Below are 22,179 nucleotides of genomic sequence, written 5' to 3'. Positions count from 1 at the left end.
CGCCAACCCCTTAATTCATAATACTATAGACCTCATTTGCTATATAATTATCATGAATTTGAATCCAACATTGTGTCACTACATAAGTTCAAAATTAATCATTAAATAGCCTCTGCGCAACTCTTGTTTAATTGGATATCACACGATCAACAATTTCAATAACAACTTTCACTCGAAAAACAAAAACAATAATATTTCATTAATTTACAAAAACACCAAGTTGTTAGGAACATAAAATGCTAACTACAACCTCCCACTTTGGACTAAAACTTCCTAAGTGGATGTATCACCAATGTTTGAATTTAAAGTGAGAAACATATGAGTACATATAAACATATGATACAAAATAACCTAGGCCATATACCACAATTCTCCCACTTGTCCTAGTTTTACAAACTTCGTAGACTAGACTCTGTAAGGTGACCTTCAAACACTTTAGCCGTGAGGCTTTAGTAAAAAGGAATCAGCAATGTTTGCCATAAGATATCTGAGGTCAACTAACAACGTCTCCACAATGTACATCCTCCCGGATCAGATGGTATTGTGCACTCAAATATTGCTTGTCGCGCTCTTGTGGCTTCTTGGTTCTCTGTGAGTTTGGCAACTGAGCATCACTATTATCACAATATAAGGGTGATAGGCAGATGCATGATTTTGGAACTACTGTCCAAATTGTAATCAGAATTTCTCTCAACACTATTAAAAACTAATAATTGCCTCTTTGGCTGCTTCACAACAGCTCGTATTTCAGCTCTCTATGTGGAGTCGCGCAATACGTAAGGATTTAGACTTCTCGCTCTTTTCATTTGAAAATCAGAGGTCAGTGTATCCAGTTATAACGGATTCAAATCCTTATACCAATAACACGAGCATGGTAGTTTCCTACGTTCTCACTAAGAAACTTAAGGATATTTTTAAACCGGAGTCCAATGATCATATCAGGATTGGACCTGATACCTAACTGATTTATCCCTGAACTGCCATAGTCTATTATGTCAGCGTTTAGTTAACTAACATTGCATTACATACGGCTCCCTAATCTCGGAAGCAATAGGGAATGGCATCTCCCATATCCTCAACCTCTTGAGGTGTGCTTAGGACATTAATCCTTTGACAAATGAATTCCATATCTAATAAGGTCAGACCTCTTGTTGGAATTATGCATCTTATACCTAGACAACATTTTGTTCTATATACACGTGCTTGAGACACATGAACTAGTGTTCCTATTCTTGTGCAGGGTATCGAAATAAATTGAATCCCGAGAAACAGGTATGCTGGCATTTCCTAAATCTTGTCCATTTGGAAACTGCGTACTGCCTAGCCATTTTTTATTTGTCAATTAGGTAACCTACTTTCATTCCCAAATGAAGTACGAGGATATTTCGCCAAAATATAAAGCTAAAGACGTTATAGTAAATTGACGATCTTCTTAACCACATAGGGCTCGTCAACATTCTGCTCAAAGCCATAAGATTTGATCGCAGTATCAAATCTTATATTCCAAGATCTAGCAAGCTTGTTTCAAACCCATAAATGGATTTTTAAAGCTTACAAGACCTTTTGTTCTTACCTTGTGCAAATAAACACCCTCTGGTTAGCACATATAGATACTCTCCTCAAGATTGTCGTTTAGATAAGGCTGTCTGAACATCCATCTGACTAAACAATTCATAGTCAATTCAAAGGTGGCAATGGATACAGAGTATTCTAATCGACTAAGCAATAGGACAACGGGAGACTGAAGAAGTTTCTTCATAGTCACTTTCCTCTCCCTCGGTATAACCCTTTGCCACAAGTCGAGCCTTAAAAAAGTCTGGTATTTTATCGGCTTGGAATCTCGTTTTTCTCTGTAGAATCCACTTTGCAACCATTGCGTTTACAGTCAATTCTCCGGTTGAATCTACACAGTTTCCAGAAGTAATTGAAAATCACATAGATTTACCATTTCGAGGTACCATGGCTTTTGACCCACTGATTCAATCAGTCCACATTCTTTTTATCGCTTGTTATAGGTCGATGGATTCCTCTATGCTGTAATCAAGGTATGACGACTTTGTTTTCTTGTAAACCCAAGTAAACGATCAGGCTGATGAAACAAACCCCTCACCACTACGTCGAGGCCATTCCTCAACTCTTGAGAAAGGATGTGAACTGATCAGATGTAAGAGTTTTTATTCTATTACTGTTAGTGATGAAACTAGCAGTTTATCTGTAGTGTCTTTGGAAATTTCAATTTCAATACTAGTGCTACTGGGAGGTTGAATGACTTCTTATATGGTCTCCTCTAAGAATATGGCATTTGTCGATACAAGATACCCGTTATTCTCTTTGAGGATCATCTAAAAATAGACCACCTTTGTTTCAATTTTGGATAACCTATAAATAGGCACTAGTTTGAGACGACGTTCCAATTTTTTTAAGGAATTTGCATCCACAAACATGTGCCAGGCCAATCGCCAAAAGTTCCTAAGAGTGACGTAAACTGCCTTTAACGCCCTTTATCCATAGCTCATAAGGTGCTTCTGAAAACACTTTTAAGAGGGAACGTTATTCAAAATATAGACAGCAGTCTCTTAATGCATGTCTCCTACAAAGAAATCAGGTAAACTTCACAAGCTCACATTGTAGCGAACCCTGTCACAGACAAGGTTCTGATTTCTTCTTTTCAGATACAAACCTGTTCTGCTAGGCATATTAGGTGCAGAGAGTTGTTGACTTTGATTCCGTGTTCATCTATATAGTCTCTGGAAATCTTAACGTCCATGTACTCCCCCACCTTCGATCTGATCGTAGTGTCTTAATTGTTTTAACCTAACTGGTTTCTCAAGCCTTAGCCTTAATATATTCTTTAAAAATTTTAAAAAAAGACTCAGACTGTGATGCATTAGGTATAATATGACCATACCTTGAATAATCCATCCAATAAAACTGATGAAAATATTCATACCTACCTCAAGCTTTGACATTCATCGGTCCGCATAGGGTCCGAATGTACGAGCTCTAAAGGTATTGTGGCTCTGAGACCTTTCCAGTAAAAGATCTCTAGTCAATTTCTCTCAGACAAAACTCACATGGAGGTAAAGAATTGTCCTTTCCTAACTGATTTAGTAGTCCATTCTTAACCAATCTCTCTCAATCTATTGAGATTTGAATGTGACCAAGTCTTAAGTGCCATAGATAAGAACATTAGAAAGAAAATATTTTTGTCTTTTATTTTGAGTTTTGACTGTTTTATAACATCTCGAGTATTTAAAGAACAAATTTTGCTTTAGTTGGTCTTAAACTTATAAAGTGTTTTAAGTATACGCAAAGCAAATTGAATACCTTTTTCTGAAAATGAACGCTTCATTTAACTTCAAAAGATATTTTAATACATTTGTTCCAATAATACAAGCGATAGTATATTAAATTCCTCTTCATAAGAGAGGTTGCAATTACAAAACATCTTTAAGTATGATATAATCTATCGTCGAAAACAACTTCAAGTCTCCCACTGCTATCGGCCCAAGACAACTCCCCTGTTCCAACCTTAAGGGTGATCCTCGCCTTCCTCAATCTTTTTCAGGAACTAGTTTCCTAAAAAGAAAGGCAAATATGGTAGTGGGCTCCTGAAATCTAATATCCAGGTTGAGGTAACATCCATCCCCACTAAACAGGTTTCCGGCAACTAGTAAAATCTCAGTTTAACCTTGTACTTCTTTCGAGGCAGGGGCCTTCGTAGGACAATTTCTTCAGTTAAGACGAAATCTCAGTCAATCTATTACTATGTTGAAATTCTATTGTTTTTTCCATGTTGAGGTAATTATCGTCGTTAGTTTCTCAGAAGCTAAGAAAATGATCTAAGAGCTAGTCATGCTGAAAGGAAAAAAATATCTTTTTTAGTAAGAAACATTAATGTTGTTAAATCCATCAAGTTTAAGCAAAAAAAAAACTAATAATGTAATCTTTCATTATTATATTGCACACAATATTTCCAATGGTTTAGAATAACCTCCACCGAAGGATGATCGACTATTCCTCCGTTGAACCAACGACTACTTTGACTAGATACTATCACAGAAAGAACTCTTATTCCCTATAGACTCAAGTTATCTCTACTTTGGTCAAGAAATTTACTAACACTTAGTAATTCTCGTAAAGTGGTGACCTTACCATTTTCCAGCCTCAAATGATCGGAATCATTATGCTCCCGAAGTTGAAAAGACAAGAATGAAAAAAAATCTGAGAGACCCTATCTATGTCTAAGAGTTCGCGGAGTTCCGAAATCCATAATAATAGCCCTCTGATTGGTAAGGTTCACTCCCAGGGCAGATATGCAGGCGCATTATAGAATTCTCACGGTGCGAACCTAATGGAAGAGACCATAGGAATGTGGTTTACACACTTCTTCTCCCACTTACTTGAATATCTTCCCCCTAATTCACCTTGGTATTGACTCCATGCAAACATTCTCTGAATAGAAGTCCGCTCCCAAGGGCAGCCCAAAGCCAAGCAATAATCTCAAAAACGGTGTGAACTCTTAGGGGACCTAAAGAGCTAAAAGTACCATTAACTTCTCTCTCAGCTGAAGTGTTCTAGGACGGTTAGGGTATAAAGATGACTTAGCGATACCAACTTTCGGCTACTAAACAATGTCCCTAGAGTCTAGGTGATTCTGCCGAAGTATAACTTTTATACTGACTTTTAACCTTAATGTCTAGGTGATAAACAAATTTTATTACCTCACACCGCTCACGTTGCTCATAAAACCGGTTTAACCTAACGTTCAGACGCGAACTCGATCTCCAAGTGTAGGTGTTCCAATGAACCGTCAACTAAAAACCTTCAAGCCTTATGTCATCTTATCTGACTTTTACCAGATCTTGCCAGATGAGTTTTCCTTGTAGACTTCGATTTTTACAGATTCGACCTATTTTCCTATGAAATTGGAATTGCTCAATGGTTTAACCCCTAAATGAGTATCGCAATCTTATCTTTGTTATAGATTATAGAAGTTATAGGTTATTTTATAACAATTATAACATAACAATTAATAACCCTACGAGCATTCATCTATAATGATGCTTCCTTCAATCAACATGCTTTCTAATATAACATTAATAAAACTAAGCATGCATAGTAATAGATATTTTATAGCACTTATAAGATATAACAAATGCAATTCCACAATGCTTTTCCTATGGTAGGATTTTAAAACTATATAGCATATATAATCAACAATAATCAAAGAACATTATACATCACATGCAAATATAGGTAAACAACATAAAGTGGACCCATTTTGGCATTAAAATACAAACAAATATACTAGTTTTTATTACAAAAAAAACCAGCCCACTAAGCTTCTTTGAACCGGCCTTTTCAAACACTCTTGAACCACAAGAACCGCTTTCAGAAAATACTCGAACCGGCCCGGGAAAAACACCAAACACAGTGAACCGGTCAAACCGGCTCACCAGTCAAAATAGACTTGTCCTGGACCGGCTGGTTCAACTTCTGCTGGTACGTTCAACGGAGGTGTGGGCATGCGGGTCGCAAAGCGAGTTCGGGCAGGCGGGCGAACGGGCGCGCGAGGCTGCACGAAGCAGAGCAAGCGAACGGATCGGATCCGGGTGGGGCAGGCGTGCAAAGCCAGATGCACGTGCGAGCTTCCCGAACTGGGTCGGATTCTGGACTGGAGAGTCGGGTCTGGAAGCTTCTCTCGGGTCTGGAGGCTGAATTGGGTCTGTGATGCAATTTTCCCATTTGCTGCTATTCTCTCTCCGGAATCAAAGAATTTACAGCCTAATTTCAACTCAAGTGACTCCAACAAATTTACAGACCCTTTTTCACACTTAATGCTCATAAACAAGTGAGCAATTACAAATTTCCACAAGAAATTTAAAAGAGAAAAAATGCCAAATCATAATAAATCTACTTTAGTCCCCATTTCATTTCAACACTTGAATAGATAGAAAAAAAAACACTCACCAAAACAATGAGAGTAATTCTAGCATGCTCTGATACACATGATGGAATACGAGACATACGTAGCGGAATTGGGACCTAAATTTTTACACTCTAATTGCCTTTTAAAAATTAAAGGAAAAATAGCATGCAATTGAAAGAAAAAATCAGTGAATTAAAAGTGTAGGATACTACCTTTGAAGCTCCCTGAAAATCGCATTTTCTCGCTGAATTCTCGACTCGAACTCTTTCGGGACCACCACTAAGAGTTGACCTACTATCCTCTGGACTCATAACCGAGTTGTGGGACCCGTGGATGAAGAAAAACCGAAAGAGAGAAAAAGAGATGGAAAATAAATGGAATTTGGGTAGGTTTGGGTTTTACTCTTTTCTTCAAAGTTGTGATTTTTCCAGCCCAAATATGAAAACCAATTTTCAAAATTGCAAAAATCTTTTCATTCAAAATGAAAGCCCAATTTCTAGAAAAATCCATGCAACAATTTGCATGAACCAAATGCATAAAAACCCAACACCTATATTCCACTATCTTAGTGGGCTTAATGTCTCCACTATAAGCCCAACCTAGCCCACTATTTTGTTAATGGAATTATCCAACAAAAAGTGTGGATTTTTCCACTAACTATAGTCAAAAGGGCAAAATAGTCATTTGGTCAAAGTCAAACTTTGACCAAAAAGTCAACATTTTGACTTTTTATGATTTTTTTCGTGTTGACTAATTTTGACCTCCCGAACATGAATCCGCATTCATTTTCTCGAAATTGAAATCACATTTGAATATAAGGTCGGTCAAAGTTTTGACTTTTCAAAGTCAAAAGTCAACTTTTCGACTTTTTTACAACTTTGACCATTTCCATCATTTTCGAGCTTCCAAATTTGAACGTATTCATATGCTTGATATTTAAAATCACATTTAAATATTAAAACTGTATCTCTAAGCTAAAAAAGATCCGACCACTATATCACATATACTTGTCGGTTTCTCTCTCTCTACCTAATTCGAACAATTCAAATTATTCTATCATACTGTTCTAAGTTTATTCCATATGAGCTAGTAGGGGAACCTAATGGACCTATAGGTCATGGTTCGAACGATCCGAGATTAGCTAGCTTAAACTCTTTAGAGGGAGCTAATCAACGTTCGTTAACTAACGGGTCATTCAACTAAAGTCCCGTAGTTGCACTCCTTCACTATAGATATATTTGGTGTCCATTTGATATAACCATGATGAGTAAGTTAATCCTTCACAGGTTGTTCATAATCTCGGCTGGGTCATAAAAATCGTTTTATCTCCAAGACTACACTTGTTTCCTTAAGTTCCACTGATCCTCTAATGAACAATTAGTTTAAGGTCCAACCTATAAACCGAATCCCTCTCGGGCCAAGGAGAGGTGGGGCCCTTGTTCAAGACCTGGATTTAGTACTAAAGGGAATAACCTATCTACTTCCTATAATGGGTAGGAGTGAATTCCGTCTTGCACCCTATGTTCCCAGCTATCCACCCGATCTTACCCCTGAAATGGGAGGCTTATTGGGCCAGCGATATTGAGCTGCCCTCACCTATGCAGATCTAAGAATAATTTCGAGTGAACAGGAGTTCATAGTTAGCTCAAGATTAAGATTAAGTTACCTAGGTCATCAATTAACAAAATAGTCAGTTTTATACATAAAACGGCATTTAGAACGTAAAAAGTGATTATTTCATGGTCCAGTCTTATGTAAACTCTTTACATAGGATACCCCCACTCATATATCTCTATATGAACGATTCAGGATCACATCGTTTGTACTATCTACAAAGTGGGCCGCATCCATAGTGACCCCAAAATAAGGCACCCAACCTTATTCATATACTATAGACCATTTTGGCTATATATTTAAACTTGATCCACATTTGTGTCACTACATAAAGTTCAAATTACATTAAATAGCCTCAGAACCTTAGTTTATTGGATTCAAGATCACAATTTCAATAACAACTTTATCGAAAAAACAAAACATAATATATTTATTAATTTACAAACTACGAGTTTTAGGACATAAAATCCAACAGATTCACCCGTATGTCTCTACATACATGTTTAAGTTACAAGATAACCTTGGATGTTAGTTTATTTTTTATGGTTAATGCAACTAAAATATGAATAAAATATCATATATTTTATTAAATAAACAATGAGTCTGTTCAATATATTTACAAACTATAGGACCCTACGAGATTTAGAGCATCAACCCCATCATCTATTTTGTAGGTTTCTCGTTCATTGCTACGATTTTAGAGACATTGTTCCTATCACAATTCACCAAAATCTCTGTTCTTGTCATGGTTCATCGGAGCTTCTGATCCTATTACCATTCGTCGGGTGGCTGTTTTTTCAGTTTCAAGGGTTAGGATTGGATGAGTTAGGTATCATAAGTTCAACCCTTGTTTAGAGTAATGATTTAGGAAGTCATGGCTTTCTACATCATTTTCGCATGAGTTTGAACAGTGTTACTATTTAAACCCATGGGTTATCTTATTTTTTTTTTCTTGTTCTTTCTCTAATTTATTCCAAGAAATTTGTCGACCAAATTCCAAACACCACCTCCGGTGATTGCCATTGGCCAACTCTAACCACTACCTCTGAAAATCGTCGTCAGCTACCAACTCTGGCGACCGCCTCAGGCCACTTCCGGCTGCCCCTCCGGCTAAGTCATTCCAAAGAGGTTCTTAGTTTAATTACAATCATAATTTTTAAAATACACTTACTCTTTCTTTTAATTTTTTTTTCTTTTGGAGTTTTTTTTTTTAATAATAATTATTAATAGATTATCGTTTTTATTTCTCTCTCTTTCCTTCTTTGTTTAAAATTAATTATTTCTGTATTTTAGGAGAATTCATTTATTTTCTATTTTTACTAGTTAAAAATTGATCACCTATTTATTGAGATCTCAAGTATATGTTGAATATATTGGCAATATAGTCGAAAATGTAAATATACATCACATATACCATAGTTTGTTTTTTTGCGTGTTTACAAATATACTAAAAAATGTAAATATACATAAAATATATTGGTCGGTATATAAGAATATATTATACAAATTGTATTGTTCATGCACTTATCAAATATAAATTGATTTATGATGGAATGAACACATGTGCAGTAGAAGAAAAATGTATCTAAAGTATTCTAATTAGGTTAATTACAAAGATAAGCATGCAATTGAAACAAATAAAAGGGGAAAAAGAATATAACCTTCGTAGACTTTGAATCTTCTCAAAATTAGCTCCAATCTCCTCGTGAACAGTTTGTAGACCACCACGAGATCTTCTCGACTATTCTCCAGCCTAAGAACGGGATGGTGGGATCCGGTGGGTGATTAATATGGAAAGGAAAAAACTAAAACTTTGAGAGAGAAAAGGGATGAGATTATCACATAATCTCATCAATTTCCACTACGCCCAAGAGTTTTTTAAATTCAATAAACACTCCCTTTTAAACACCATTACATACAAAACATGCAACTTTGAGTTTGATGAGAATTTGACACTAAAAAATCCACCAACTCAAAGTGGGATTAAGTGAGGTAAGTGTCTTCAAATGAAGAGAGCACTTAGCAATACAATAGTTGAAATTTCCCACTCACAAGTGTTGGATCTTTCCACTAACTTGGTCAAAGTTTGACTCTAAAAGTCCAAATTCAACAAATTTGACTTTTTGACTTTCAAAAGTCAATAATTTGACTTCCATTGCATTTTTTATCTAGTCAACAATTTGACTTTTAATGCAATTTTGACTAATTCCATTTAATTTCAAAATTAATTCCAATAATCAATTTTAAAATTAAATTAATATTAAATAAATAATTAAGCAATTTAATTAATTTAATTTAATATTAAATCCAACACTAATCCCAATTTATATGGATCCCTATTCATAATCTTGATATTTAAATCTTATTTAAATATCTCCTATTTTCTCTCTCTTTATTCATAATTAAATATTAGGTTAAATATATCGTATATATTTAATGCTTTTCTCCAAAAATCGAATTTGAATACTTCAAATTCATTCGTCACACTGTTATAAGGTTTAGTATTATATAAGCTAGTAGGGGGACCTCATGGACCTATAGATCATAGGCTCCAACGATCTGCAATTAACTGGCTAAACTCTTTAACCTAATTAACCACCATTCGTTAACTATCGGGTCACTCCACTAAAGCCTAGTAGTTACACTCCCCTCACTGTAGATATATTATGTCTACTCGGTATAACCATGATTAGTAAGTTAATCCTTCACAGGTTTTTCGTAATAACGGTTGGGTCAAAAGCTGTTTTACCACCAAGATTATATCTTGCTCCTTAAATCCCACTGATCCTCTAATGAATAATTGGTCTCATCACCTGTTGTCATGCTGAAGTCTATTAGGATTCTCCTGTTCATAGCCGTATTTTATGATTATGAAATATGACAAATGGATGTCAAGACTGCCTTTCTTAATGGTAATCTTGAGAAGACCATCTATATGACTCAACTAGAGGGGTTCGTAGTTCCAGATCAAGAGCAAAAAGTTTGAAAGCTTAATAGGTCCATTTATGGGCTGAAACAAGCATCTAAATCTCAGAACATCGGATTTGACACTACTATCAAGTCGTTTGGCTTTGACCAAAATGTTGATGAGTCTTGTGTTTACAAGAAGATCATCAACAACTCAGTAGCTTTCCTGGTACTGTATGTGGATGATATCCTACTCATTGGGAATGATGTAGGGTATATGACTGTCATTAAGAGTTGGCTAGCTGCCCAGTTCCAAATGAAAGATTTGGGTGAGGCATAATATGTTCTCAGGATCCAGATTATTTGGGATCGCAAGCACAAACGTTAGCCCTGTCTCAGGCATCGTACATTGATCAAATGTTGATCTGGTACAGGATGTAGGATTTCAAGAGGGGTTTGTTACCCTTCAGGCATGGAATCGTTTTGTTTAAGGATCAATGTCCTAAGATACCTCAAGAAGTTGAGGAGATAAGATGAATTCCCTATGTTTCTGCTGTAGAAAGCTTGATGTATGCAATGTTGTGTACTCGACCCAACATTTGCCATGCAGTAGGGATTGTCAGTCGGTATCAGTCCAATCCAGGATTTGATCACTGGACGACGGTCGAGACGATCCTCAAGTATCTTCGGAGAAGATGGACTATATGCTTATGTATAGAGATAAGGATCTGATCCTTACAGGATACACGGACTCTGACTTTCAGACCGATCGAGATTTTCATAAATCGACATCGGGGTCAGTGTTTACTCTGAATAGAGGGACTGTAGTCTGGCAAAACATCAAGCAAGGATGCATCACGGACTCCACTATGGAAGGCAAATACGCAACGGCTTGTGAAGCAGCTAAGAAGGTTTTTTGGCTAAGGAAGTTTCTTTCAGATTTGGAAGTTGTTCCAAATATGGATTTGCCTATCACTCTTTATTGTGATAACAATGAGGCTATGGCAAATTCAAAGGAACCTCGGAGTCATCGTCGGGGTAAGCACATAGAACGAAAATATCACCTGATCAGGGAGATTTGTGCATTGCGGTGATGTAATAGTCACGAAGATCGCATCGGAGCACAACGTTGTTGATCCTTTTAAAAGGCCCTCACGGCTAAAGTGTTTGAGGGTCATCTGGAGAGTCTGGGTCTGCGGGACATGCGACATCTTAAACCACAGGTCCCAAGATCGTAACTTGACTCTGATACCAATTGAAGGAAATCAGATATGAGATTTCCATGAGCAGCGAAACAAGACTATTCCAAATCACAATCATGAATGAACAAAACATTTACAGTCAACTTCAAACAAGCGGGTATACAAATAAAATGTAGAAATTACAGCATGAACAACAAATGAACAAGGAAGAACTTTACGAACATTTGTCGCCTCGGCTCCACGATCCTTGCTCACGAACGCTTGAACAATAGCAACCTCAAACATTCGATCTACACGACCGCAACACAATAATGAACACAGCATGGACACTTCGCGCTCGTCCTCAACGATCGCCTCGATCACGAACTCCTCAGTAACAACACGAACGACCTCCAGAAAACCTCGATAGTGTCGAGTTGAGTCTGACACCACCAATAAGGCTACCTTGGTATTCTTGATGTGAGAATCTAGAGGGTGGGCTCTATTCGGACTTGGAATGAGGAAGATGAAGGAGTGAAACACCAATCGTGTACCAAATTGGGCAAGTGGGAGATGGCAAGAACTTATCATATAGGTCGATGCTCATTGTTTAGATAAAGCTAAGCGATCATCTAGCAAAAAGCTATACAATCGTTTAGCTCCCTCTGTCGCCTACAGACACTACACGATCGTTTACTTCGGGCAAGCAATCGTCTAGAAAAACTATGCGATCGTTTAGTAAAAACTACACGATCGTTTAGTTCACCATTGCACGATCGTTTAGCTCGCTCAGCCGTCGTTTAGTAAATCCGTATTTACTTGAAAACTCCGTGAGTTTTTTTTTGCGCGAGAGAGAAAACTCAAAAAAAAATTTATCAGCCTTTTTGTAAAACTTCTTTTCAAAAATAGGAAAACCACTTTCCTTTTAAACTCACGGTTACCATGAATAATAACCATCCACTAACTTCGTATTAAAGAAAAAGAATTAATATCCATATAATTAATATTATTATAAATATAAATGATAACTAACTTATCCTACTATATTTATAACCTATAGTTTTAATATTTCATCTCATGAAACATATAAACCATATTTCTTTTTCTATTCCATGGTACTTAATGTAAATCTCATTACATTAATTCCTCCACCTAGATTATCTAACATCATACCGATTATATTCATATATAATCAAAATACCTTTTGTCAAATTTGAACATTTCAAATCAACACCAAGAACTGATCATTCAAACTGAATCCATTGAGCTCCGAGGGGACCTCATGGACCTGTAGCTCGAGAAGCTCCAATTGTACGTGAATAACTGATAAAACTCTTTTTAGTCACGGATTCCACCATCTCATTAAACGCCAGGCACTCCACAAAAAGACTAAAGTTTGAACTCTCCTTACGCACAGATATATTATGTGTCATCTTAACCAATAGCAGTGCGACAACCTTTCACAGATTGCTTATAAGTACAGCTAGGCCAATAACCATTATACCCCTGTAGTTACATCTGTCTCCTTAAGTACCACTGATCTCTCTAATGAACATAAGTCATATCCTAACTATGACTGAGTCTTCTCTTCCAAAGAGAAGTTGTGGCCACTATGTTCAAGCCCCGAAATCAGCCTTTAAGGAACAATCTTTCTACTTATCCCTACTTCGGGAAAGGAGTGAATTACATCTTGTGGATTGAGTTCCCAGCTCCCAGATCAGACAAGTCCCCAAAAAGGTAGGCATGTTGAGTTGGCAATCTGGCCACTCTCACCCATACTAATCAAAAAGACCGCCTCTCAAAGGCAGGAGTTTCCAAAACACTCAGGATTGAAGTCATGTCACCTTCTGTTTAGGTGAGATGCAAGTCTCTCTAATATCAACGACGTTATATATAGAGTTAGTCATCTCGTGATGTAGGTCTTATAACAAACTCTTTGTATAGGACACCCCCGCTCGCACTCTCACATGAATGGTCAGATCTACCATCTGTATTAGTTTACAAACACTTGCAAACTTCTACAAAGCGGGTGGTATCCGTAGTGTCACCAAGATCAAAGTATCCTACCTTAATCCTTATACTACAGACCTATTTAGGTTATCACTTAAGGCATGATCACTGTATATCACATATACATGCTTAAGTTCACATAAGATAGCCAAGGAGCTTTGTTTATTGGATATGAGTAAATGCCAGAATTAAATAACACTTATTTTATTCATTGAACAATGTGTATCTTTACAAAACAACGAGACTCTGGGAGAATTAGGACACCAATCCCAACATAAAATGGGATGCTTATTGAGCCGGTGTTGTTGAGCCAACCCTCACCCATGCAAATCTAAAGATAATCCTGAATAAACAAGATTTCTTAGTTAACTTAGGATTAAGTTCAAATTACCTAGGTCATCGCTTTGAAATAATCAGTCCTAAACATTAAATAGTGTTATAAAGTATGAGTGACTTAATTCTTGGTCCGATCTTATGCAAACTCATTGCATAGGATGCCCCCGCTTCGTTTGTAGCACTTTACAACAATTATAACAACTATAGAGTGGGCCGCATCCAATAGTGTTACTAGAATAAGACACCCAACCTTATTCGTATACCATGGACCATTTTGACTATTTACTCAAATCTAATCCACTCTTATGTCTCCACATAAAGTTCAAGTACTCATGAAATAGTCATGGATCTTTTAGTTAATTGGAGTTAAATCTAAAACGAAATAAACAATTCATATATTCAATAACAACTTTGTCGATTTACAAAATAAGTTTATTGTTTACAAACCATGAGTTTTAGGACATAAAACCCAACAATTTATTTATAGAAAATTCAATATATAGTGCTATATATATATATATATATATATATCAAATATACCTCATGTTCTCTTTCTTTAAAAAATATATCTCGTTTTCTTCTTTAAAGCTTCTCGTTGATTCTTGGTTTCATTTATGAGGGCAACAATTTTTCAAAGTTTTGAAGATATTTTCCTTGCTTGTATAGGTTCTAGAAAGAAAATTGTTTTGAAAAATTTATAATAAAAAAGTCTTCCCTTACATGCCAAAAGCTGAAAAAGAAAAGTGGATCATATTTTTGTGTAAAATAATACCTTATTAGACTCTAATTGTTTAATTAGGTATATTTATTTAAGCTATACGTATAGCAAGTCATAATTTAGTTTAATATTTTCATTTTTTTCCATTGGTCAATTAACTACTCGAAGATTAGGATTATTTTTTTTAAACATAAAGAATTAAAACGAGCTTAGCACCAAATAAAAATTAAAACTCAAACTTTATGATTTTTTTTGTTTCCTCAAATGTAATTATAATTTTTCAATAATTGAATATAAAACTAAAATACTAGTTTATTTCAATTTGAAGTTAGCATGTTATGATAAAAAATCCAATCATTTTCAAATTAGTTAAAGTGACAAAAGTTCATGAAATTTTATATCCAAATCTAGTAATCAAAATACCAAATTACTGAAATAATAAATTAAATAAAATTATAAATTTAGTCACATCTATATTTCAAATTAATATAAAAAACGAATATTTTTCTAAACTTTTTAATTTATTTTGAACTTAACTATATTAAAATAATCAAGATGACAAGTATGAACTAATCTAAAATATAACTATTTATTAATTACAATAAAATATTTCACAAACTCAAGATTTATACATTTGCTCTCCATTTCCAGGTTTCCTAAGTTACTCCAAACACACAAGTTTCTTAAACTTTGACGAAACACAACTCTAAACTCAGGTTACCTAAACCTCCCAACTTAACTTTTGGGTTTAATATTCACATGCTTAAGATTCAAAATCTGTGCACCAAACGCGCTTTAAATGAAAATTTAAGACTTTTTTTCTTTTTGTATTTCAATCACCGTAAGAGTATATAATCAAACTATCAACATATAAGTACTAAAAGATTTGTAATTGTAATATCTAAAATTACCTAAAAATCAAAGAAAATATTGTAATTGCACAAGTCCCAAGCATAGCATAATAATAATAATATATATGTTTACAGATCTATAATATGATATGTGTAGAGATTTCAAAATAGCTAAAATCGTATTTATCATATTCAAAATAATTTTTAAACATGCATTTGAGCATTTAAAATCAGTTTGATATTTTCTTTTACATGTTTACAAATGATTTCAATACCATCAAATTTGAATTTAAATATTTATTAAAAAATTAATTTTAAATAATTAAGAATATGATTGAAAGTGAATTTGAAAATTTTTAAAAATCAGTTTTGTCAAGTACATGTATTAATCACTCAAAATTAATATACATCCAATTTAGAAATAATTTGATTTTTTTAAAATTGTAGCTTATAAATAATACTTCGACATATTGATTTTAGATTTGTTTGGATTGACTTAAAAAATGTATTTTTTAAAAAAAATATTTTTATTTAAATAATTTTGATCCGAACGGTTTAAAATACACTTTAAAACCTATTTTAAATGGTCGCCAAATTCTTCTATTCTTTGTAAAATGATATATTTTTTAAATTAAACACACCATTGATTGTCGTATTATCTTATATTAGATATATAAAATTATTTTCTTTTTCGTTTTTAAAGTTCACGGATTAAATAGTCAAAACGTTAAAAAAAATTATTGATAATTTAACCCAGGAAATTCCTTAATTATCACTTTAACTTCTAAATATATCAAAATTACACCTTTTAAAAGCACAATTCCAATTTCTGATTCAATAGAGCCGTGGAATAATTGCCTTAGTTCATTAATGCGTAATTCTCCGTAAGCGGACGACTCGTTGGGGAGAGAATCCGCGGCGGCGCGTGCTGATCCCTCCGCTGGCCATTACAGCTGAGCTGCAGAGTCTCCAATACTTGCGGACCAAGGGCTTGATAATTTTCCCGTTTTACTGGAGATTTGGCCATTCTTGTGATGGAGCTTTGGGATGACCGATTCGAGCTCAAGGAGACTGCGAAGCTTGAAGGTCACACTGATAGGGTATGGAATCTGGCATGGAATCCCGCCACCGGAGTTGGAGGAATTCCACTTGTTTTTGCTTCCTGCAGCGGCGATAAAACCGTCCGTATCTGGGAGCAAAGTCCGTCCTCTGGTTCGTGGAATTGCAAGGTTCTATTTCATCAGTCGATTTTTGTTGAATCGATAGTTATTAGTGCTCGTGTGGTATTGGATTTTAACATGGATGTAATCATTTTAGTTCATTAGAAATTGTTCGTCGAGTTGGTATTTTTACTGTGATATTTGGGTTTAGACGACTAACCTAAACGGAAGACGACTAACATCCGAGAAAGTTTCTCATCTTACAAGAGTTCCTTTTGTTTGATGCAATTTTTTATTTTCCTTTTGATTATGAGATACTTCATCGAAATCTTAGGTGTTTGACATTGGGAGCTCAAATGCTAATGTAGTGTTATTTGCAGGCAGTTTTGGAAGAAACGCATACTAGAACTGTTAGGTCATGCGCTTGGTCACCAAACGGTAAATTATTGGCCACTGCAAGCTTTGATGCCACCACAGCTATTTGGGAGAATATAGGGGGTGATTATGAATGCGTTTCCACTCTAGAGGTAGTATTTCCTATCAAATACTGTATATAAACACCATTATTCATTGCAAGATTTTATCCTGATGATCCATAAGGATAGGGCTATCTGCTATTTTTTTTCCCTTGTCTTATTCAAGCCTCAGTGCACTGAAAAAATCTGTCTCGTTGGTTGACTTTTAGGGTCATGAAAATGAGATCAAATGCGTATCTTGGAATGCATCTGGTTCTCTGCTTGCGACGTGCAGTCGAGATAGAACCGTTTGGATTTGGGAAGTATTGCCAGGTAATGAGTATGAATGTGTTTCTGTGTTGCAAGGACACACACAGGATGTAAAAATGGTTCAGTGGCACCCAACCATGGATCTTTTATTCTCATGTAGCTATGACAACACTGTCAAGGTACTGCTAAGATGGCTCAAATGTTATTTCAGTTATTTTTTTCGATCCGCGTGTGGAAATTACTTCAGATTTGCATGGGTGGTATTAATTTATGAGGATGAAACCACTTCAGGTTTGGGCAGGTGACGATGACAATGATGATTGGCACTGTGTTCAGACTTTAGATGAATCTAACAAGTATATAAATATTTCACTTTTCTCTCATGGTTATTTCTATAAATCCATCCTCATTGCCACAGGCAGTTAACTTCAGCTTAACTTGATTTAACTTCATTATGATGCCAATTTTCTTCTCAGTGGTCACTCTTCTACAGTTTGGGCCCTTTCTTTTAATGCAACTGGAGACAAAATGGTCACCTGTAGGTAGGCTGTGTTGAGCAATAGAACTTCAATTTTTCTTGGAAATCATTAATTTCTCCTCATTTCTTTATTCATAGGAAGTTAATAAGGAATTATGTCAAACCAATTTTAAAACTATTCCATTAGGTGGATCTAATTTGACTGTGGTGCACTTTTGCAGTGATGATCTCACCCTTAAAATATGGGAAATAGATGAGACAAGGTTGCATTCTGGGGCTGGCTATTCACCATGGTGAGGGACACAAAAACTTCATCAATATTGTAATCATTATTATTTGGCTTTGGATTAATGAAATTTGTTTATCGGATTAGTTTTGGTGCATGCGTTATGTTTCCTTTTATTGTTAGTACATTGGCTGGTAGGTTTTTGTGCTTAAATTTGAGCATTGGCTTGGAAAGGAAAATTCATAATCTATCTCACTTATTTAAACAGAACGGTCCTGTTGATTAAAACCTTGTAGTCACAGGAGTTAAAAAGGAATTCTTGTTTCCTGAAGATTTTGCTTCTACGACAAAATTATTGATTTTTTACCTTGCCAATGTTTATGTGTCTATGTTGTTTATTTAATAGGACTCTTTGCTGATGCCTATTTTGAATTTAAAATATTTAGTATCAAGAGCAACAAATATTTCAACGTGATTTTTTCAATTTGTTTATTTTGTCTGAATTTATCTATACTACTATGATTTGCTGTATTTATATATATGTTTATGCATACGAATGTCCTGGTGTGCATGATGCTAATGTAGGAGAAAAGGTCTTTGTGTGCATCTAAATACACGGACAAAGTGAGAATGTTTCTTCTGTAGTTCTCTTCTGGTTAAGCTGTTGTCCAGCTTGTACTGTGTCACATGGTTCTGTTGCACCGATCTTTATATGTTTCAGATTAGCTTAGTCTGAGATGCAAACTCAATGAGTTTCTTCTTTTATGAGACATTATTTGTATCTCCATTTCTCTCAAAATATTGTTTTGTCTGTTTTTCTGTAACCATGCTGATGGGTAGTTCTTTCATCTGGTTTGTTAGGAGGCATACTTGTACTCTTTCTGGTTATCATGATCGAACAATTTTCTCTGTTCATTGGTCAAGGTAAATCAACTATTTTGTTGCTGTAAGGTTATTTTACGTCTATAAAAGATTTTTATTTCTCTTGTGCTACCGTGTTTAAAGACAATTATTCCAGTAATTAGCAAAGCAATTAAGGTGTGTGGAAATTTGGTCATAGTAATAGAGTGCTTGGTTTAATTTCTTCTCCATTTTTTGAGCTTCTGAACAGCCTGGATAAGACAATATTTCATTCATTTATAATGTATCCATAACACAGTTGAGTGGCTTTCTTACTTGGAACGCTACCTTTATTCCCTCAATACAAATTATCAAGAGAAGAAGAGAGGGGCACTTCCTATCATAGCAGTGCCATCACGTGTATTAAGAAAACCAAAGGGTTGTAAAGATCATCCTCAATTGGAAGTCTTAACGGTGGTGTTTTTCCTACCCAAAAATATAAAAAATAAAAACTGCACCTCATGTACTTTATCTGAAGGAATTGGCTTAGTTATAAATTGTAATTACTACTGGATTCGACCAGATGCCCATGAGTTAAAAATATCTCACTCCAACTTTTATGGTATTAATTATCCTAAAATGCTAAAAGTTTCTTGACTAGCCAATATTTGTAGATCAATTAGTGAACTCTGCTCGTTAACTCATTGAACATTGACGATCAAATATTTATGCTCGTTGAAAAGTTTATCGCATGTACTTTATTTGCTGCAGGAAATTCACTTAAGAATAATAAATACCCTAAATGTTGATTGGAAATGTATTATGGTTTTACCTGTGTAACTTTTTTATTACCTGTTCTTTGCGGCCTTTCCTTTTTATCTTATATTCTAATTTCTAACCATACATCTCTGAGGCTGATGATTATTGCACGTGAATGTAACAGAAACGGTATAATTGCTAGTGGAGCAGCTGATGATGCTATCCGTTTGTTTGTGGAGAATCAAGAGAAAGTGGTACTGAATACCTGCCTCACCTTATTATTAGCATTTGCTCATATCCGTACGATAATATGACTGGACATTGTGTTTTCTCTGATGTAGCTTTATGGAGAGCATTATTTCTTATCTTTTGGAAACCTTTTGTCATGTTTAGTATAAATTAGTACGATTATGATCTGTTGGTTAAATATGTTTTATTATTAGTTTTTTTTTTTAAAGAATATTACAACAAATATTGGGTTGGGGATTCGAACCTACAACTTCTTTAAAGGAGTGAGGATGTCTTTACCATCTAGCTATGCTCTTGTTAGTGTTGGTTATATATGTTGTTAGTTTTAAGATATAAAAATGTAATGGAACTTTCTAGTAAAATGAAAAGTATTGACCACTCTCCCTCTCATCGCAGATTGATAGGTCTTCATTCCAGTTGCTATTTAAGAAGGAGAAGGCCCATAACATGGATGTAAATTCAGTGCAATGGAGCCCAGGGGTAAGGCTCTTATTTCAAAATGCAAAATGTTTACTACTAAGTACTAACCTGCATTTAAGTGATTAGCTCATGACTGGAATTTAACTTTAGCCATGTATGGACTTTGACTAATCAGTAATCACATTTGATTTTGATATACTATTTTCTAGAATCAAATTCTATAGTGGCCGCTGCCCTCTGACACTACCTATCTAAGATATTAAAATCCTAAAAATTTCCTATTGTACTGTAAGTTAATTGAAATGCACCTAAGCTAGCTTAAATCTTCAGAAATAAAAACAACGAAAAATATGTCAACTTAATTGTATCATCTGCCCAAGTGAAACTTCGAAGACCTCAGTGAATTACAGCCCCATTGCTTTGGAGTGTTAACTACTGTCTTTTAGCTGGTCTATCATAACTCAAATGGCTGATTGTACGTTATTATCTCTGCTACACGAGATGCTACACATATTTATCCTAGATTGTCGTTTTGCTTTAAAATACCGATGTGTATCATTCTATCTAACATTTCAATCCATATTCTGTCAGGAGAAGAGGCTTCTTGCTTCAGCGAGCGACGATGGTACAATAAGAATATGGGATCTGGTTCCTATTTCCTAATTCCTAAATTAACTTTTCAAATCATGTTTGTGCCATACTATTTATATCTTAATAACCAAATAGGTATCATAAATTATGTGAATTATAATGTTCAAGCAAGTAGAAAAGTACCCATAATTTAAAATTACCTATGTTTTGGGGCATCCACTCATCTTTTATCTCTTGATTATGAGATCTTTAACCTTATTGTTGAGCCCTAAGTAGGGGAATAGTTTACAGTGATTGATTGAGCATAATGTCTAACTTGTTGAATGATGAACCAAGAGACCAAGCAGAGCTTGTCAAATCCAAAGCTCAATAGAATTGGGAGAGCATTTGCAGCTGTTTGGATGCAGTTTGATCTATAATTACTCCAAAAATTCTTCAGTTGACTTCTTGTGCCTTACTAACTAGAGGTTTGTTTGCATAGCAACTTCTGTGCTTCAGATTTTCATGGGAGAATCAAGAGTATTTTCCAAATGAAAGTAATTATATCTTTTGGAATGATTTTCACATCGTCAAAATTATTTTAGTCATGTTTGATATACTTCAAACATGAATTTAATAATTTAGAATCAATTTTAATTGTATGAATCCTTTCAAAAAATAAAAGTAAAAATAGTGGTTTTAAAATAACCTTTAAAAGTATTGAATTATTGGATTAGAAAAACTTTAGACTTGTTTTTCAGAATTTTAAAATTACTTTTAATTACTTTTAACTACACTTGATAAGATTTTTTGAATGAGGGTCGATATATATAAAAAAAACGTTACTGTTAAACTCACTTTTAGTCATAGGAGAGAGATGGAATAGCTTTCAAGTGAAGATACTTTTATATGCAATTGTAGAAGAAAGACTAATTAGTATTTGAGGTTTAGATGGTTTTAGTAGGTGGTTATTATAGTTAATGGGTTGTAATAATCAGATTCTGTCTAAATGATAGGTTATTTTAGTTTGTATTATAATAATTTGTGTTTGAGGTATAAATTATTTTGATTTCGGTAGTAAATAGTAAACATTTCAGTAAAGAAAAAAAAGAGGATGAGTGAAAATAATAAATACGGTAACAAAGGAAATTTTGAAATAGTATTTACTATATTTAATTGTAGGATATAAATAGTTGCACACTC

The 22,179-nt window shown here is 34.8% G+C and overlaps 1 protein-coding gene across 1 annotated transcript; it reads left to right on the top strand.

The window, feature by feature from the left end:
- The first annotated feature begins 16,369 nt into the window (after positions 1–16,369).
- On the top strand, positions 16,370–21,212 carry LOC120089757 (protein CIA1). The gene is made up of 10 exons (XM_039047144.1): positions 16,370–16,778; positions 17,090–17,236; positions 17,395–17,613; positions 17,726–17,790; positions 17,911–17,976; positions 18,134–18,205; positions 19,000–19,062; positions 19,922–19,991; positions 20,383–20,466; positions 20,998–21,212. The coding sequence occupies exons 1-10, from the start codon at positions 16,584–16,586 to the stop codon at positions 21,067–21,069; spliced, it is 1,053 nt and encodes a 350-aa protein (XP_038903072.1). The 5' UTR covers positions 16,370–16,583; the 3' UTR covers positions 21,070–21,212.
- The last annotated feature ends 967 nt before the right edge of the window (positions 21,213–22,179 follow it).

Source organism: Benincasa hispida, chromosome 11, assembly GCF_009727055.1.
Source record: "Benincasa hispida cultivar B227 chromosome 11, ASM972705v1, whole genome shotgun sequence".
Classification (NCBI taxonomy): domain Eukaryota; kingdom Viridiplantae; phylum Streptophyta; class Magnoliopsida; order Cucurbitales; family Cucurbitaceae; genus Benincasa; species Benincasa hispida.
This window is presented reverse-complemented; position numbering and strand designations above follow the sequence as displayed.

Excerpts from the sequence above, each read along its gene's own strand:
- LOC120089757 (XM_039047144.1), top strand. The coding sequence starts at position 16,584 with ATGGAGCTTTGGGATGACCGATTCGAGCTCAAGGAGACTGCGAAGCTT. Across the intron at positions 17,977-18,133 it reads GACAAAATGGTCACCTGTAG|TGATGATCTCACCCTTAAAA; the intron begins GTAGGCTGTGTT and ends GCACTTTTGCAG. Across the intron at positions 20,467-20,997 it reads CAGTGCAATGGAGCCCAGGG|GAGAAGAGGCTTCTTGCTTC; the intron begins GTAAGGCTCTTA and ends ATATTCTGTCAG.